Source organism: Phyllopteryx taeniolatus, chromosome 9, assembly GCF_024500385.1.
Source record: "Phyllopteryx taeniolatus isolate TA_2022b chromosome 9, UOR_Ptae_1.2, whole genome shotgun sequence".
Classification (NCBI taxonomy): Eukaryota; Metazoa; Chordata; class Actinopteri; order Syngnathiformes; family Syngnathidae; genus Phyllopteryx; species Phyllopteryx taeniolatus.
This window is the reverse complement of record NC_084510.1, coordinates 23422064-23438717: the sequence shown is the minus strand read 5'-3', so window position 1 is coordinate 23438717 and position 16654 is coordinate 23422064. Positions and strand designations below refer to the sequence as shown.

The 16654-nt window shown below is 43.4% G+C and overlaps 2 protein-coding genes across 3 annotated transcripts; both read left to right on the top strand.

Annotated features, from left to right (window-relative positions):
* Positions 1–15: 15 nt before the first annotated feature.
* LOC133483263 (uncharacterized) lies at positions 16–4053 on the top strand. Its single transcript, XM_061784234.1, has 6 exons — positions 16–318; positions 1850–1969; positions 2045–2163; positions 2538–2688; positions 2780–2901; positions 2971–4053. The coding sequence occupies exons 1-6, from the start codon at positions 108–110 to the stop codon at positions 3832–3834; spliced, it is 1587 nt and encodes a 528-aa protein (XP_061640218.1). The 5' UTR covers positions 16–107; the 3' UTR covers positions 3835–4053.
* Positions 4054–4903: 850 nt separating this feature from the next.
* tmcc1b (transmembrane and coiled-coil domain family 1b) lies at positions 4904–16654 on the top strand. Of its 2 annotated transcripts, XM_061784230.1 has the most exons (8): positions 4904–5010; positions 6556–6721; positions 9790–9833; positions 10514–11224; positions 11560–11979; positions 13260–13744; positions 14494–14629; positions 15785–16654. In XM_061784230.1, exons 4-8 carry the CDS (start codon positions 10619–10621, stop codon positions 16103–16105), a joined length of 1968 nt encoding a protein of 655 aa, XP_061640214.1. In that variant the 5' UTR covers positions 4904–5010; positions 6556–6721; positions 9790–9833; positions 10514–10618; the 3' UTR covers positions 16106–16654. The 2 variants fall into 2 exon arrangements, with proteins under 2 accessions (XP_061640214.1, XP_061640215.1); XM_061784231.1 differs by lacking the exons at positions 4904–5010; positions 6556–6721 and adding an exon at positions 9611–9676.

Below are 16654 nucleotides of genomic sequence, written 5' to 3'. Positions count from 1 at the left end.
GCTGCAAAGCAATTGAGGCTATATGTTTGGTGGCTGGACAAATTACAGCCTTGGACACTCTCCCGGTGCTCGTAGCATAACAAGAAAAAGAAGGATTTCCAGGTGTAATGTATCGGCGAGCACCCGTGTTATGTTTTCTCCTGACGTCAATTGGAATGTGTCATGGAGGGAGTGCAGACGTTCCTCAAAAATCTCCTCCTCCTGTGGGTCGAGAAGGGAGGCTTCACTTCACCAGTGTTTTGCCACGGGTGGGCCCAGCACGGCACGGATCGCTGGCTTTCACTGTGAATAAACGGACTGAAGAAAAGCACACTGCTGGTGAGTTGTAAATTTCTCTCGTTGCCTTAATAAATGGTAGTTTGTAGTGGTGGAGTTTGTTTAAAATACGTTCTACAACAGTAATGAATGCATTGCTGAATTTGGTAGTGCAGATAGTCAATCAAAATGTAGATTTTGGTTTGAGTAAAAGTTTAGGTACTGTTAACACTCCCCTCCCAAACTACTGCCAAATGTACATTTTCAGAAAACATAACAACAATCTCGTCTAGCAACAGTTTTTCAAGTTATTTAAAACCAGTTTCCCAAACTGGAATGTATTTTTCTTTAGAAAAATGATTTCATTGTGCACCAGCAAAGCTGTACCTGTATACTGAAATAATGATCAATTTACTTATGTGGAATCTGGTACTGTTTAGTTGACCACACATTGATAATATATTATGTTGTTTAAATGGCAACATGTGGATGCACAGGTTAATTCAGGGGTTACCAACCTTTTTGAAACTGAGCGCTACTTTTTCATATTCAAATTTGTATTTTGAGGTAAATCATCACTTGTGCCCATTACCTTGTCTGCATGAATGCTTTGGTTTGGTCATTGCTACAATACTGACCTTTTGAACTTTACTAATGTTTAAAAAAAAAATAAAAAATTCAAACATTGTAACTTCCAAATTTACATCAGCACGGTGTGATTTACAAAAAACGGCAACAAAAAACTTTGCAGCTCACTGGTAGGTTGGGACTATATTTTTGGAGAATAGCAACACACACAATATTAGACCCAGCTCATTTTTATACAGGCCTGTGGGCTATTCATGTAGTCCTTGTGGGCTACCATTTTGATGACACCTGGTTTTAATTGCACCTTCTGCCATCTAGTGGGAGAGCAGCTAATTGTTCTGCCTGTCACAAAATGTCAAAGGCATGCATAGGTGAATTGACTGGTACGTTATTTGCAGTAAAGAAACTATTTCTGGACCAATCAAGTGAAATGGGATAATTTCCCGCTGCACGCAGAAGGTTGGGAATCACTGCTCTATTTACAAGTTGTCTCTGTAGTCAATGATCAGAACATAACTGACTGATTACTGTTTGTTGAATGCATATTCTGAGTATGGTGTGCATCATGACATTAAGTATGATGCTGGTAGGAGTTCATGATTTATGGATTAAAAAAAAAAAAAAAAAATCTGACATTTGAACAGATTGTATGATGAAGACATTTATATTGTGTATATATAAAGCAAACTTGCTTGGATGCACGTTTAACACATTCATGTTGCACTCAACTCTATGCTTCACACTTGTGATTAAAATTAGAATGGCATATAATGATGCTCTGAGATTATTATTCAATAGGCCTAGTTGAACTATTCCAAGTGAACTGTTTGTAGTTTTAAGAGTGAATACTGCACCAGTATGTACAGTATACATTAATCTACTGGATTAATTACTGTGAATGAAATCATGTATTTGTCAATCATGAAGTTATGTGCTGCACGATACCCGATTTAATTGACTGTTTTTTTGTTTTTGTTTGTTTGTGTGTCTTTCTTTTTCCTTTTAGTATTTAACAACCGGTTGAATGCCAGAGTCAAACGCTTGGACCCATCAGTGCAATGTAGTGACAACTCGATGACTCTTACGGTCAAACAGGCAAGAGTGCCACATTTCCTTGTGGATAGTGGTAGGTTCCATTTATTAAAAAAGAGAAGTACCACATGTAAATGCGCGATGATGATGATGCTTGTTTTCCACACAGGTGAGGGGGTGCTCATCCCAGTGTCTCAAATACCCTCCAGATGTGGCTTCTCCGTGCGGAGGTCTCGAAGAGACTTGCTCTTCGCTGCTCCATACCAGGGTTGCTACGTTAGCCGAAGGGTTAGCTTCATTAAGCCCTTCTCTTATCTCATGGTCAAAAATGACCCTAGCACTAGTGGAAGGATCCTCATCCTCTTATTACCACATTCACATTGAGCTGTGAAAAAGATGGAAAACACCATAAGATGCATGCCAGGCCAGTGATCGGTCACTTTGTAAGGGAAAAACTACACTCTGAAAAACATTGTAATAGAAGCAATAGTGGTCATAATCCAAAAATCCTAATTTAGGAGTCCCGTAGCCAACTATAGAGGAAAAAACAACAGTGGCTCTATTTGTGATAAGGGCAAAAATATTTCATCTATAATTTTTGGATAAAAAGATAAGATCTAAATTGATTAAAAGATGGAATAACCTGCCGTCCAATATTTTAGGGTGGAGAGTATGTACTGCCACTGCGTCTATGGGGCTCCCCAGCAATGATGTCTTGCCCTGCTGTGTCAGTGCCACCTTCAGTTTCCTGTTACCCTGCAGGAATGGTTGTCAAGCTTGGTGCTGTTACAGAAAATGAAGTCAAAGTGAAGGGTAGGAGATTTAACAATCACATATTGCTCTTTTTATCAACCCGTAAGTGTAATCGATTTTTATTTTTTATTTTTAAATGGATCTACTGCAGTGTCTGACACATGGCGGTCCCTTTCATCAGTGTGCGACAGTTGTGGGTTAGCCATTGACGTGTCCTCTGGAGGACTATTTCTCACTGCCGCCTACCACAAAGGCTTGTGCATAAGGACTAAGGTATGCAGGTCACTCTTGAAGAATAGAGTCTAAATGTTGAACATGCTTTAATTCAAACTTTCTTTGTAGGACAATGTGCATTCTTTGTCTCTTCTCCTGACTGATGTTGAACTTTCAGTCACGTGCCCCTCCTTACCCGACAACAAGCCAACAACTGCAACGACGACACCATTTCGTGATAGCCCTCAATACCCCCAGTTGGTATTCCCACAGTATAAAGTGTTTCCTGGGTCTTTGCCTCCTACACAAAGTCCTGGTGTGCCTTCAGATGCATTAGCAAATATGTTTCAACATCTAAAGTTACATACTGCTCCATACCCTGGACTAAATCCACAACACCACCGATTGCCTGCACTTCGCCACCCAGCGTTTCCATTCATGTCAGAGATTTCACCTCAGTACTTCTGGTTTCCCAGACCTGTACTACCAACACATGCTTCAGCTAACACTGGAGCTCATGCTGCCTTATTACATCCACATTATGGATTTCCATACATCCCACAATTCCCTATGGCACCTTGGACTTACCAAACAGGACCTACTCCAATACCGCCTTCCACCACCACTGTTACGACTACCGCCACCACAGAGGCCACTGGAACCACAATGGTCTCCTCTCAACATGGAGAGAAGCCAGTTACCTCCCCAAAGCCACAATTTCATAATCATCATTTACAATCTCTCCGGTCTTTCCCACTGACGCTACCAGATGGGCGAAGTCAAACTATTCATGGTCACGAGAACCCAAAGCTCTTAGCACCACGTGTTTACCCCCATCCTTATCACGTCCCTGTTATGTATCCCCCTGGGAAATATTTTTCTCAACAGCAAAAGCCCCTTTACTACCCACGCCCTTATCTGCCAGTATACTTTGCCCCTCAGATGATGCCTTCGCATGACTTTTCAGATCCTCCTGCCAACCATCCCTCGTAGTCTATTCCGGCAAAGCAGGAGCATTAGCCAGACTACCACCCTATCCATGCCTCTTGTCATCCAAGGTCACAACTGCAAGAGCTGGTGCCGGGTACACAGAAGCGTCACAGCTAGATGTGGGAAATTCACTTTTTTTTTTTTTTTTTTTTTTCCCTTCCTCATTGTATTTAACAACGAAATTACAATTTCCTTGACTGGGAAATAAAGGGTGGTTGATTATTCCACTGTTGTCTCCATTTGTCCTACTTTTTGTGGTCCTGTGTAAAAATATAATAAATAAATAAATGCATAAATTTAATTAAAATAAAACAAATAAATAAATACATTATTGGGGTTGTCTAGTCAGTGGAAAGAGTTGACATTCACATTTTAAATCACAATTTGTAAAAATAACTAATAATAATTCAAACCTGTAGAAGCAGATGGGATTTCATTTAAACATGCTTTGCACTTCATTCCAAACATCTTTGTCTCCTAACAGTAAAATCAGATGCTACAAGATCGAACACTAAAATTGCCCATACATCTCCAACAGATGTAATTTTAAATATGTTCTGAAATGAACCGAAAACAATTGTGTACAAATATATGTACCAACATTAATAATACAATTGAAGCACAGAGCCATAAATTTCCATGCAGCAAACGTTTTGTATGTGCTGGATGAGCTAGTAGTTTTCGATGTCAGATGCTGTTATAATTAGAAAAAACAAGTGAACAGCCTGCTTTAATGCAGCACTAGTCTTGTAATGTAAACACTTTGGAACTGAAGTTTACATATGTATATTATATAATGAATAACATAAAAATTATCACCGCTCACTTTTTTTCTTTTATAACTTCCAATACATAAGTGCATTTAATATCTGAACATTACTTTTGATACGCAAGTACTGTAAAGCAAATGTCAGATACTTTGAGACTTTTACACAAGTAACATTCTGCAACTTGTACCCAAGTTATTTTCTGTTGAAATACGTGTACTTTTACCCACTAACAAGACTGACTACAGTACGTATTTTACTGGCGGTCTTTTTGTTTTTGCTTTTTGTTTGTTTTGTTTTTTCAGGCGCTGTTGTGTGTTTTGACGCCGAGCACGCTATATGACGTCATCGTGGGAGTGTTCCTCCATCGGGAGAGATGAACGGTCCCCAACACAATCCTCTCAGCGCCCATGTAAGTTGACGCCGACAAAACCGCCGACTTTGTGAATTACTCTCGGTGTGAAATCCGCTTCCAAGTACGGCCGTCCGACCTGTGCCAGGGTCGAAGCCGCTCGGGCTCGTTTGGGCGCTTGTCGACGCGCCTGTTCGCCCGGAGCTAGTTAGCCAGCCGCGGTAGTGGCTAGCTGGCTAGTGAGCTAGCCAGCATGCTAAGTGACAGGCTGATTGCTATTGGTCAGCCAGCCAGGCGCTCAGTGGGCGCCTGTTTAACTGGCCGGCTAGTCGGGGTGGGGGCGAGGTTTGTTTACTTTTCTGATCAAATAGAAACTGAATCGTCCTTCAAGTGTGGTTAACAGTTGAATGTCGTATATAAATTGACAGTGAAGTGAGTGTCCGAGGTCTAAAACGGCAATATACAGTAGTCATGTTCTGTATTACTGAAAACTCATTACTTGTTAACGTTACGTAGTGGAGTTAGATTTGTACGCTGACATTGCCTCACAGCCATTACTATCCTAGTGTGAATTTTCTCCAGGTGACGACCAGTTTATGCAAATGGTCACCTTTTGGTGCGCTCGTTAAAGTAATACTAGCCGAATAACCCCAATATGTCGCCCGTCGCGCTTTCTCGCCGGTGTGTGCCGTGCGATAAAATAAACACCCCGCGGGCGCAGCAAGTTAGCTTGTCCTGCTAAAGTGTCTAAACACAAGACAAGCCGGCCAAAAAACACGCACAACAACGTACCCGACGTTGAACTACCGCGACGGTTAGTTACCAAGTCAATTGTGGTGACCAACTACAGCGATGCGTACTCTTGAGTATACGGTGTTTTTAAGGTGAAAGGGAGGCCTATGGGGTTTAGTTAGCAATCGGCTTGTTTCATCCTCTTCTTAACTCTAAACCGTTGAGCTCAGGCTATTTGCAGTCAAACAGTCGTTTGTTTGTATTGAACATATTTGACAGGTAGGCAGACGTATGTGCGTGCTTCTTACTATTATATTATACGGGATCTGCCCATTTTCGACGCTGAATGCACCTGTAACTTCTTCATGAGCTGGTATTCATCTTATATGTAGCAAAATTGAATTACATTAAACATTTATCTGTATTGACATCTCGTCTTATTTACGCTGCTGTAATTAAAAATTAGGCAAGCGTGCAGTGCTCCCAAAGCGGGGCATCCATTCATTAATTAATTAACATTTGTGTAATTACTAGTGAAGGGCCTTGAGTGCCGGTGCTTTGAGAATTAAACCACCCTTATATTTTGCTACACATAGAGAAGGTCATCTACAATATTTTTGTGTGCTCGTTCACGTGTAATGGACCTGTCCTTTTGTGTGCACTTGTCATCATCCACCTGATGAGTACACATCAAACATTTACTTTACCTTTATGTTCTGGTTTAAATAAACAACCTTTGTACAAAAGTTCAACATTGACAAGTGTATTTCTCTTTGACTTTAGCTTCCTATTGCTTCTGGAAATGGCTTTGAGCACCAAAGAATGTGGGAATAATTTATTTTATAATTATATTTTTTTAATAAACTCTTGCAGCATGTGATTTTCCAAAATGATAATGGAGACAGCTGACTAAAGACCAAGAGCCACCCTTTCATTTGGAAGACTTACTCAGAGGAGGTGGTGCTGGACGTTTGCTTGGAATTTTAATCCTTGTACCCTGTCCTTTGGTCCACACATTTGCTGATGACAACGTCTGAAGGTATGTTACTGTTGTTTTACTCTACCTAAATGCTAATTACTGATAAGACATCCCCCCCCCCCCACACACACACGCAGTTTGTTTGTATTTTCAGAAGCAGTTCATTATTTGTCCAAACATATTTTTCACCAGGACAAAATGGATTTCAGTCCAGTCTTCTAATGGATTGTGGGCACTTTTCTGTAACATTTACACAAGAATAAAAAATTGCCTCTCGCTTGCTTAATGGGTCTGCTTCATAAGTAAAAGCTTAAATGCTCCACGACACGCACAACCCTCAGATGGTGTGACCTTGGAGCGGTGCAATGTGCAAAGAGAGAGAGGAGAGTGTTGGCTGACCCATTTCAGCAAAATCACTTTGCCCTGAGCTTAGAGACGGACACTGCTGTAATTTCATTGCCTTTGGGAGATATTTGCTCCAAGCCTGTGAGGAATGTTTGCTTTCGATGTCGCATTTTAGGTGTGCACAAACGTAGCATAATAGCAGGCACGGTTATAGGATGATTGCTACAGCCTCAGTTAGTAAAAATATTGATTTGGATACAGTGGAGTCTACGGGGTTATACATGTTCATTCCAGAATGTTGTTTCATCTGTTTTTTTTCCTGCATTAAAAAAAGGAAAGAAAATCCCTTAGAAAATAATGTAAATAGAATGATAATGTTCCAGATAGGCGTCATGGCGGACGAGTGTTGAGCGCATCCGCCTCACAGTTCTGGATTTGGGGGTTCGTATCTCAGCCCGGTGCTTTTTGTACGGAGTTTCCATGTTCTCCCTTTGCTTGTGTGGGTTTTCTTCCAGTAGTGGGGTAAGTTAGTTGAAGACTCTAAATTGTCTATAGGTGTGCATGCAAGAGTGGATAGTTGTTTGTCTAATTGTGCCCTGCGATTGGCTGGGCTGATAGACTGTAAAAGCTGTTCATTGTAAAATGTAATTGTAATACACTCGTTAACGCTGTCAAGAAGTGACATTACATTGTGACAAAAATGTTGGGACTCTGCTTGAGTCTCACTGCTTTCAATGGGAGCTCACGTGTTTCTCGTAACTTCTCGTGAATATGCAGTAGACATAAAAAGCCTGCACACCCTTGTTCACATGCCTGGTTTTTGTGATCGAAAAAATGCCACCACCATGCTTCAGTGGAGGTGTGCAGTTTGTTTGGCAGTGTTGTGTTTGCTCCAAACATACCTTTAGAAATGATGGCCAAAAAGTTTAGCCTGTGATTCATTGGTCTGTCTCACATTTTCCCACGTGTGTTTTGGGTTTTTTATTGTGGTCCAATGAAACTAAGATTGCACTTTTTGGCCTTGGGTGGAAACACAACACAGTTTATCTCCAAATAAACATAATACCTACAGGGAAGCCTGGTGGTGGCAGTATCATGCTTTCAAGCTGTTTTACTTCAGCTGGAACTGGGTCTTAGTCAAGGCAGAGGGAATTATGAACAGTTCCAAAGAGCAGTCTTTTTAATAAAAGCACAAAACCTCTGCTAGAAAGCAAAACAACAACAAAAACTTAGGAAAAGCCTACTAGAACATTTGAAATTTATTTAGGGTTAATTGGTGGCCCTTTAAATGGCAGGTGTATGCTGATTCCCATTTAATATGACCTTTAATGATTGGTCAAATCTGAACCCAGCCACATCCCCAGTTAGAAGAGGGTGTGCAGACTTTTTACTTTCTCCCTTGAAAGATTTCTATTTTATTTTTTCCAACTCAGTGTCCAGGTTGTAAATCACATTAATGGTGGAAAAAGTTGTAAGATTTCTCGTGGACTAATTTTTCAGTATTTGAGCAGGGGTGTACAGACTATGGCCACTGTGTGTGTATGTGTGTGTGTGTGTGTATATATATATATATATATATATATATACACTTGTGTTCTTCTCTCACCTTCTCTTCACACCTCTTAACGCTGGTCCTGCTTTTAGATTTTTCCAAGGGTGTTTTATAAAAAAAAAAATAAAAAAAAAATATATAAAAGTAAAACGTGTTAATCCTCTGATGCTCGCTGAACCGAGCACTTGCGATGTACACTGGATGTGAAGTCATCCATCTTTTTGAAAAGGTGTTCCTAAAAGCCACAAAATACCTCCAGAATTAATGGAATTGCTTTTAGCGCTTGATCATGCTGCTGACTCATGGAATCAATTTTTTCTGAAAGAGAATGTTACATATCATATGGCAAGGCCTAGGTAGTGCACTCAAAAAAGGCTGTGTTCATGGAGGGGAAGATTTGTGCTCTGAAATAGTGAGCGTCCCTAAATGCTGCTCAAAATAGGAGCATACATGTGAACACCTGCTGTTTAATCTTTCCAAGTGAATGTGCTGCTGCTGGATGCTGAATGAAACGGGGTCGAGTCCTGCATTTGGCCACATGAGCAACATGCAAGCAGTCCACTGAGCTGTGTGCGTGCGTGTGTGTATTATCGTATGAAAAAGCAAAAGTAAGGCTGCTGCTGCTGCTTCAATAGTTCTTCTGCAAATGTAGAAATGGACACTTGCATGTTGGGTATTATAGGCTTGTGTGCACATTAGCTGGCTCTTGCCTGACAGCGGTGATATTTGACAGGCAAGCACCCCCCACTCACATGGATGTCACTAGTTGCACACTGACACTTCCTCGGAGCGTTTTCCTTCTTGTGTTCCTGCCCTTACTCGTTGTCATCATGGCATACCAGAGGTCTGACGGGTACAGCCGGCTAAATAAATGCTGTGAATCATTAGTTTTATTTTGCAAAGAATGCTTTTCATAGGCCGCTACCCAGAACAATTGGAGGATAATACAGCACTCCCTGAAACAGTGGCCTCTGCTATAATGCTCTGTGCTTACGCAATTAATTGCTGGGTGCGTTTGCCGCCACACCTCAAATAGACGCCTCCTTTTTTGTAATTGATGCCACTGTGTGTCAGACTGTCGAGTAGACTTCTTTACCGCGTCGCCTGTATCGCTGAAGGTGACACAGTCGCGCACACTTGTATCTCTCAGAACTCATTAAATGGTGTAGGTGTCACTAAAGTGGTGGCTTTGAGTGTGTATGTGTGTTAATATATATTTTTCTTTCTTTAGGCTATCCCGCTTTGTGAGTCAGAAGAGGAGAGGTTGGGCTGATGGTAAGCGATCATCTGTCCTTATCAATTCTACTCTTATTGCAGGAATCCTATTAATTCCATATATGTTGCAAATGAAAAAAGTTGGATTGGCCCTTACACATTTTAACCTTGAAATGAAAAAATGAGGTGAGGGGGAAGAGACCACCACCGATCCATCAATGGCAAATCAGCTGATCATTTTCAATTTCGATTTTAATTTGCATTTTTCACATTTTGTGATTTCTCTTTGTTCGCTCCATCCACACACACCCATTTGAATCATTTCTGAAATGGAACCTTTCCTGTATGCCAGAAATGTATACAGAGAGTTGGACTGAATATGGTCATCATTTGCCAAACTTCAACATTTCAGAAACTGTTCTCAATATATATATATATTTTTGTTTTTGTTTTTCCTTTGTGTAAATGTTTTTGTTTCAGCAAGTTGGTGCTGTCAGTCATGCCATGTTTTATGAAAAATGAAACTGTTAAAAACAGTCTTCCATGTTTTCAATCCAGGATTGTTTGCAGTAATTACTAGGGGGGGGGGGGGGGGGGATGGGTATCTCTGCACCAACGTAGTTGATTTTGCTAACTGCTTTTTATTCTGTTGCTTGTTCTGTTTATCACACACTTTTGCATGTTATAATAATTTTTTTCTTCTATCATTTTTTTTTTTTTGTGCATGTCTACTCAAAAAGTTCAAGTGAGTGCCATCCAACCAGCCTCTCAGAGGGGAGGGGTGGGGGGTGTCGATGCCGTGTAGCTAGTTTCGTGCACCCCCCGAGTAGAACTGGAGGCCTCTGATGGATCAGGGTTGTAGTGAGCAGTGTCCAGAGGAGGTGGACTCAGGCGGCGGCCGGGCGGAGCTGGAGGGTGGTAGGAGGGCGTCTGAGTCTGAGCATGGTTTGTCCAAAATCACCCATAACGCCCTGGAGAACATGGGAGCGTTGGGCCATGGCCTGAAGCAGCTCTTCCACCCACAGCGCAGACGCTCCTCTGTGTCCCCACACGACACCGCCGCTTCCTGTGCAGGCGCCCCTGTTTCCGAGCCCACCGATGTAGTCTCAGAAGTCGGGGACGCTCGAGCCCCCTCGGCCCTCTCCTCGGATTCTGACGGACCTGCCGCTTCCGCCCCTCCCGCAGCTCTGAGCCGTGTGCTGCAGCAGATCCGCGGCGCTCCGCCAATGATGAAGCGAGGCACCAGCCTGCAGAGCCGCCGCAGCAAGGCGGGGGTCACCGGGGACGGCCCCCGGAAAGGTAGCCCCCAGATTCACCGGCGCAGCACCCACGAGGCCCTGCTGCAGGCTGGGCGCCCTCGCTCCTCCTCCACCACGGACACGCCCAGCAGCCCCGCCCTGGCAGACATGCTGCTCACATCCGGCTACCATTCCACTGAGGAGCCTGACAAGGTCAGTGGCCATAATATCAATAAAATGAGTAAGCACTAGATTTTTGTTAATTTTGGTAGGTACACAATTTACCGCTGCAATGATTGATCAAATAACTGGAATAATTCAATCGAAGCATAATCGAACTAGAAGCATCGCCCAAAGTCAGCAACTCACCCACGAGCCCAATGAGGATAAGCGCTATAGAAAATGAATGAATGGATAGAAGCATTCAAGCAAGACTAACTAATCACAGCTGTAATATTTGTGATGTTGTAGCATTATCAGTAACTTGACACATTAAAAGATTTTGTACTGTCAATCTGGAGCGTTTTTTTCTTCTTCTCTTGCCACAGCCGGATCGCTATGATGGATCGGCCCCTGCCGCGTCACCTAACGCCGTTTACTGCGGCGCGGACGGGTACGACGTTGTCGACAGCACGCCGGACCCTCAGCGCACAAAGCAGGCTATCGCCCAACTGCAGCAGAAAATCCTCAAACTCACCGAACAAATCAAAATCGAGCAGACGGCGCGTGACGACAACGTGGCCGAATACCTGAAGCTGGCCAACAACGCGGACAAGTTGCAGAGCGTGCGGATCAAGCAGGTGTTTGAGAAGAAGAACCAGAAGTCCTCTCAGACCATCCAGCATCTGCAGAAAAAGCTGGAGAACTACCACCGCAAGCTTCGCGAGGTGGAGCACAACGGCATCCCACGCCAGCCCAAAGACGTCCTACGAGACATGCACCAGGGCCTGAAAGATGTCGGTGCCAAGGTGTGTGCGCTACCTTGCGTTCTTTCAGTCAAGCATGGAGTGTATATAAACTGACAATAAGCATTTTTGGGGTAGTTCCCTCAAAATAAAAGCAAAAGAACATTTTTATTTTTGAGTTTCTGCAAATAGGTGAATTCGTGGGTACCGAATTGGGCATATTTGAGGGTCCACTGTATATCACTGCTTCCCATTGAGCAGACAGACTAGTTAGTATATGAAAAACCTCTGATGTGACTGAGATGTGCTCCAGATCTTATTGTAAAACGCAGTTTTAGAGGAAAAAAAAAAAAAAGAGACAATGAATCCTGACTCACCATCAGTGTGAGCCATCGGCCTTTTTTGCCAGAGAGGAGGAGGTCATAGCGTGCTTCAGTGTGTAACGGGCACGCAGTCTGTTTCGCGTGGGTGATTAAGACGAGCATCACACCAACATAGTCATCCAAGGCCTTGAATATTCTCTCTTCTTTTTTAGGCAATTTGAAAATGCACAAGATGACCTCCAACTGGAGTTCCCATATTCATGCAAAAACGTCCCCCATGTATTTACAGCTGTGGGGGAAATTAAGAGAACAAGAAAAAAAAAAAAGGGACTTCATTTTGTTTTATTATTTTCACCATTTTTCAGTTTCTTCAAATAAATGCTTTAAAGGACATTTGAATTTGGGAGTTATTGTAGTCAGTAATTTATCAAATGAAACAAAACAATTCCGAGAAACCGATAATTTTGCAAAGTAGTGGCACACATCTGAAGACATAAAATGCTTTCCTCAAATAGACGCCTTCATCGCCTTGCAGGAAAACTTGTAGTAACGGTAATTCCCTCATAGACGCTAACTGCTGAGCCTGTTTGAGCTCCGTTACTAACAAAAACGGAACGTGGACTAAAATCTGCAAGATGAAAGTGTAGTGATTTACTGCATGATGTGTGCGGCGTATTAATGATGATCTTATCTGAAGTTATGTGGTGAGACCTTTTCCGGCTTTTTAGCTTTCCAGTCGACTGGCGTGATCGCTTCAATTTTGTGTGCATTCAGTTGTCATTATTGGTAATATACTGGCAAAGTTGTCTTCCGGAATGGGTGGTAGTGGGCGAACATTTAAAAAAAAAAAAAAAAAGACTACTGTACTTCATATAAATAATTATTTCTTATCCAGAAATTAAACACTTGCTTCTGTCCAGTGGGAACCTCTTGAACGAAGTGATGCTCCTGAGTGAGCAATTTGTACGTGCCGTGTGTCGGTTTTTAACCGTGCAGCAGGCTAACTGTGAACCATCACAGGTGACGGGCGGCCTCTCCAGCATTTCCCAAGCCACTCACTCCGCAGCCGGAGCTGTGGTGTCCAAGCCGAGAGAATTCGCTTTCCTCATCCGCAACAAGTTCGGCAGCGCCGACAACATCACCGCCCTCAAAGATTCTCTGGACGAGACGCCGGGAGACGAGGCGGTCGGCCCCGGGGGCATGAGGGCCCTGGTCGCGGGGCACCTGCAGTCCAGTCCAAAGTACGGCAGCGAGGACGACTGCTCCAGCGCCACTTCGGGCTCGGCGGGGGCCAACAGCACTACGGGAGGCCACGGGGGGCCCCCCAGCTCGAGGGGGAACACACTTGATCCTTCTCAGGTGTCGGGCTTCGACGCTATGCTCCACGAGATCCAAGAGCTGCGGGACAACCAAGGTCGACTCGAAGAGTCCTTTGAAAATTTAAAGTCGCACTATCAGCGCGACTACACCATGATCATAGAGGCCCTACAAGAGGAGCGATACAGGTAACGCAGGCCACGGCGTATGCAAAGTCGTTTGAGCGTTTATTCCCTACCCTTCATATCCTGCTTAAGGTACGAATATGTTCTTTGTCCTCACTAGTAATATAATTCGGCACACTAATACAATGATTAAAGGTCCCGTATTTCGGCTTTTTAGACCTCCATAGAACGACTCTCTAACGTGGACTTATATGGAGTATAAAAGTGTCAATTTCATTAAAAAAAAAAAAAAGAAAGTTGACAGCGCTTGCTCGGGGGTAAGCGGAGATCTTCGCTAGACAAGCTTGAGAAATTCGAATGACCTTATTTCAGGTCTTTCGGCAGAACAACGTCTGGAACTCAGAATGCGTGGATGATTTTAATTCATATTTCACGTTTACTAAAGCACCTTAGAGCCAATATAACATCCCAAATACTAGAACAAGTCGGTTTGGGAAAATATGGGATCTTTTTTTCCACTACAGTGAAGCCCTGCTGTGAATAGCAAAAATCCGCAAGTAGTTGATGTGTGAAAAGTTTTGTAATTCCCTATAACTTTAGTGTGCATAAATGGCATACAATAGTGGAAAAAACCCAACAGTCCAGTACAACCTAGTCGTTCCATTAGTGTGCTTAATTGTCTTTCTAGTGAGGATAAAGAGCGTAGCAGTGGAGTAACGAGGTGATTCAATAAATTCGAATGGGCTTTCAGAACGGCGTGCTTACAAACTACACGTCACATCTCTGTGTGGGATTCATTGGTGTCCGTGCAGGTGCGAACGCTTGGAGGAGCAGCTCAACGATCTCACCGAGCTGCACCAGAATGAAATCCTCAACTTGAAACAGGAGCTCGCCAGCATGGAGGAGAAGATCGCCTACCAGTCCAACGAACGAGCCAGAGACATTCAGGTAAGCGATACCGACCGGGCTCTCTTTAAACGCACAACGCGTCACCCACAACGTGTAATACTAGCCGACTAACACAATAGAGGGTGGGCTGACGTGAAGACTCAAAGCTCTTGTACAGGAAAACCGTGATGCACGAATGCTGTCACACTTCTTGATATCGGAGTGTTCGCGAAACGTCGTGACATAATTGTGCGTATGAGCATAGACTTAAAAGAGCCGTTTCCATATAATAATAATAATTTTCATGGCTTTTTTTTTTTTTTTTTTTTTTTTTTTTTTTTTGCATACCACAGTATGCAAGTTTGTGCATACATTGTGAAGAGGGACCGTCATTTTGGTAAGCTATTTGGCTAGTTAGCTGCTAATATTAGTGTTAATGGCTGTGAGCTAATTGCTCAATGCTGTAAACGTTAGCATTAGCTTAAGGCTAACAGTGATGATTTCTTTAGCCTCAGCACACAGGTTATGTTTGATGTAACATTATAACCACTTACGTGAATAGTAGATCGATACGCTCTAGCAGGCCGGCTGAGCTGCATGCCTGCGTGGTAAGGGTACATCGCAATAAATTTAGAATTTTAATTTAAATTTATTGAGATGACAGACCTAAATACATTGTGCAACAGAAGCCTGCCGATGACTGTAGATGTGATTTACTGTTCTGAAATTTGTAGTGGAACTGTGTGAGGCTTCAAGGTATTTGTTCCTATTCCATTTTCCAGCTAATGAATCGGATCGCCCGGGTCCGTTGTCTTTCCGCTCGTCATTGCCATAAATCCTCACGGACGGACCAGGCTGCCACCTTTCCAGCCGCTCTTGCGTCACGCTGTTTTGGATCAACTTTCTCCCATTAAATCATCCGCCGCAGGCGCTTTCTCCAGCGATGGCTCCTTTTGCACTTCTGTGGTGCCGCTTCCATGTTATCCGTGCAGCTCATTGGAGAGCTAGTCTAAACCCCAGACTCATTCAGCAGAGAGCTTGCTCACTAAGTCAAAATGGAATTAAACAGGCATTGCAGGTCTGATCAGAATAAAATGTCCTTTTCTTTGTTTTTGTCCATCCATTTTGATTCACTGTTCAGTCCGAATCTCCACTGATTCATTCACAGCCCTACTGTTGACCTTGTCGTCCGGTGTGTGCGTGTGTGACCCACAGGAGGCGCTGGAGGCCTGCCAGACACGCATCTCCAAGATGGAGCTGCAGCTGCAGCAGCAGCAGCAGCAGGTGGTTCAGCTGGAGGGTCTGGAGAACGCCACGGTGCGGACGCTGTTGGGCAAGCTCATCAACGTGCTGCTGGCTGTCATGGCCGTGCTGCTGGTGTTCGTCTCCACGCTGGCCAACTGCGTGGTGCCGCTGATGAAGACGCGCAGCCGCACGCTCTCCACGCTGCTTCTCGTCGTCTCTGCGGCTTTCCTGTGGAGGCACTGGTACGCTTTCTCCGACTATTTGCATCGCTTCCTGCTGCACCCCAGATGACGCGACGGCGCACGGGACTTAGCTTTTCGAAAGGCGACACGACTTCCCGTGCGGCAGCCCTCTTCACGCTCATCCCGTCGTCACCCGAAAGAGACAAGATGGCCGCTCCCTTCGCCGTCTTTGGTGCAATTGTGGCTTTGAGAGAACTGCACACTTTATTTCTCTCTTCTGAGTCAGTTTGTTTACATGTGGACCACTTTACATCGTCGCCCCACACACGATATTGTATTTTTAACACTACTCCTGTCGTTGAAAGCATATTTGTTTTAAACTCATCTGTGGACGTCCACATTTTTAATTTGTAACTTTTTTTCCTTTCGACTTTGTTCAAACATGAGCTTTTGTGACCAACTCTTCCTCACTCGAAGGACACAGCTGCGCCATACACTGGCTCAACTGGAAGTTCCACTGCTGAAGATGATCTATGAACTCAACATACTTGAAGTGCTCAAAGACTCAGTGCTTCTGTACTGTTTCTATTAGTGACAATGAAATAGTCAATACTTTTTTTTTTAAAGACCAATAAATTCCCTCTTTTAAATGGTGTAA

Excerpts from the sequence above, each read along its gene's own strand:
- LOC133483263 (XM_061784234.1), top strand. The coding sequence starts at position 108 with ATGTATCGGCGAGCACCCGTGTTATGTTTTCTCCTGACGTCAATTGGA. Across the intron at positions 2,164-2,537 it reads GTTGCTACGTTAGCCGAAGG|GGTGGAGAGTATGTACTGCC; the intron begins GTTAGCTTCATT and ends CCAATATTTTAG. Across the intron at positions 2,689-2,779 it reads AAATGAAGTCAAAGTGAAGG|TGTCTGACACATGGCGGTCC; the intron begins GTAGGAGATTTA and ends GATCTACTGCAG.
- tmcc1b (XM_061784230.1), top strand. The coding sequence starts at position 10,619 with ATGGATCAGGGTTGTAGTGAGCAGTGTCCAGAGGAGGTGGACTCAGGC. Across the intron at positions 11,980-13,259 it reads TGAAAGATGTCGGTGCCAAG|GTGACGGGCGGCCTCTCCAG; the intron begins GTGTGTGCGCTA and ends GAACCATCACAG. Across the intron at positions 13,745-14,493 it reads CTACAAGAGGAGCGATACAG|GTGCGAACGCTTGGAGGAGC; the intron begins GTAACGCAGGCC and ends GTGTCCGTGCAG.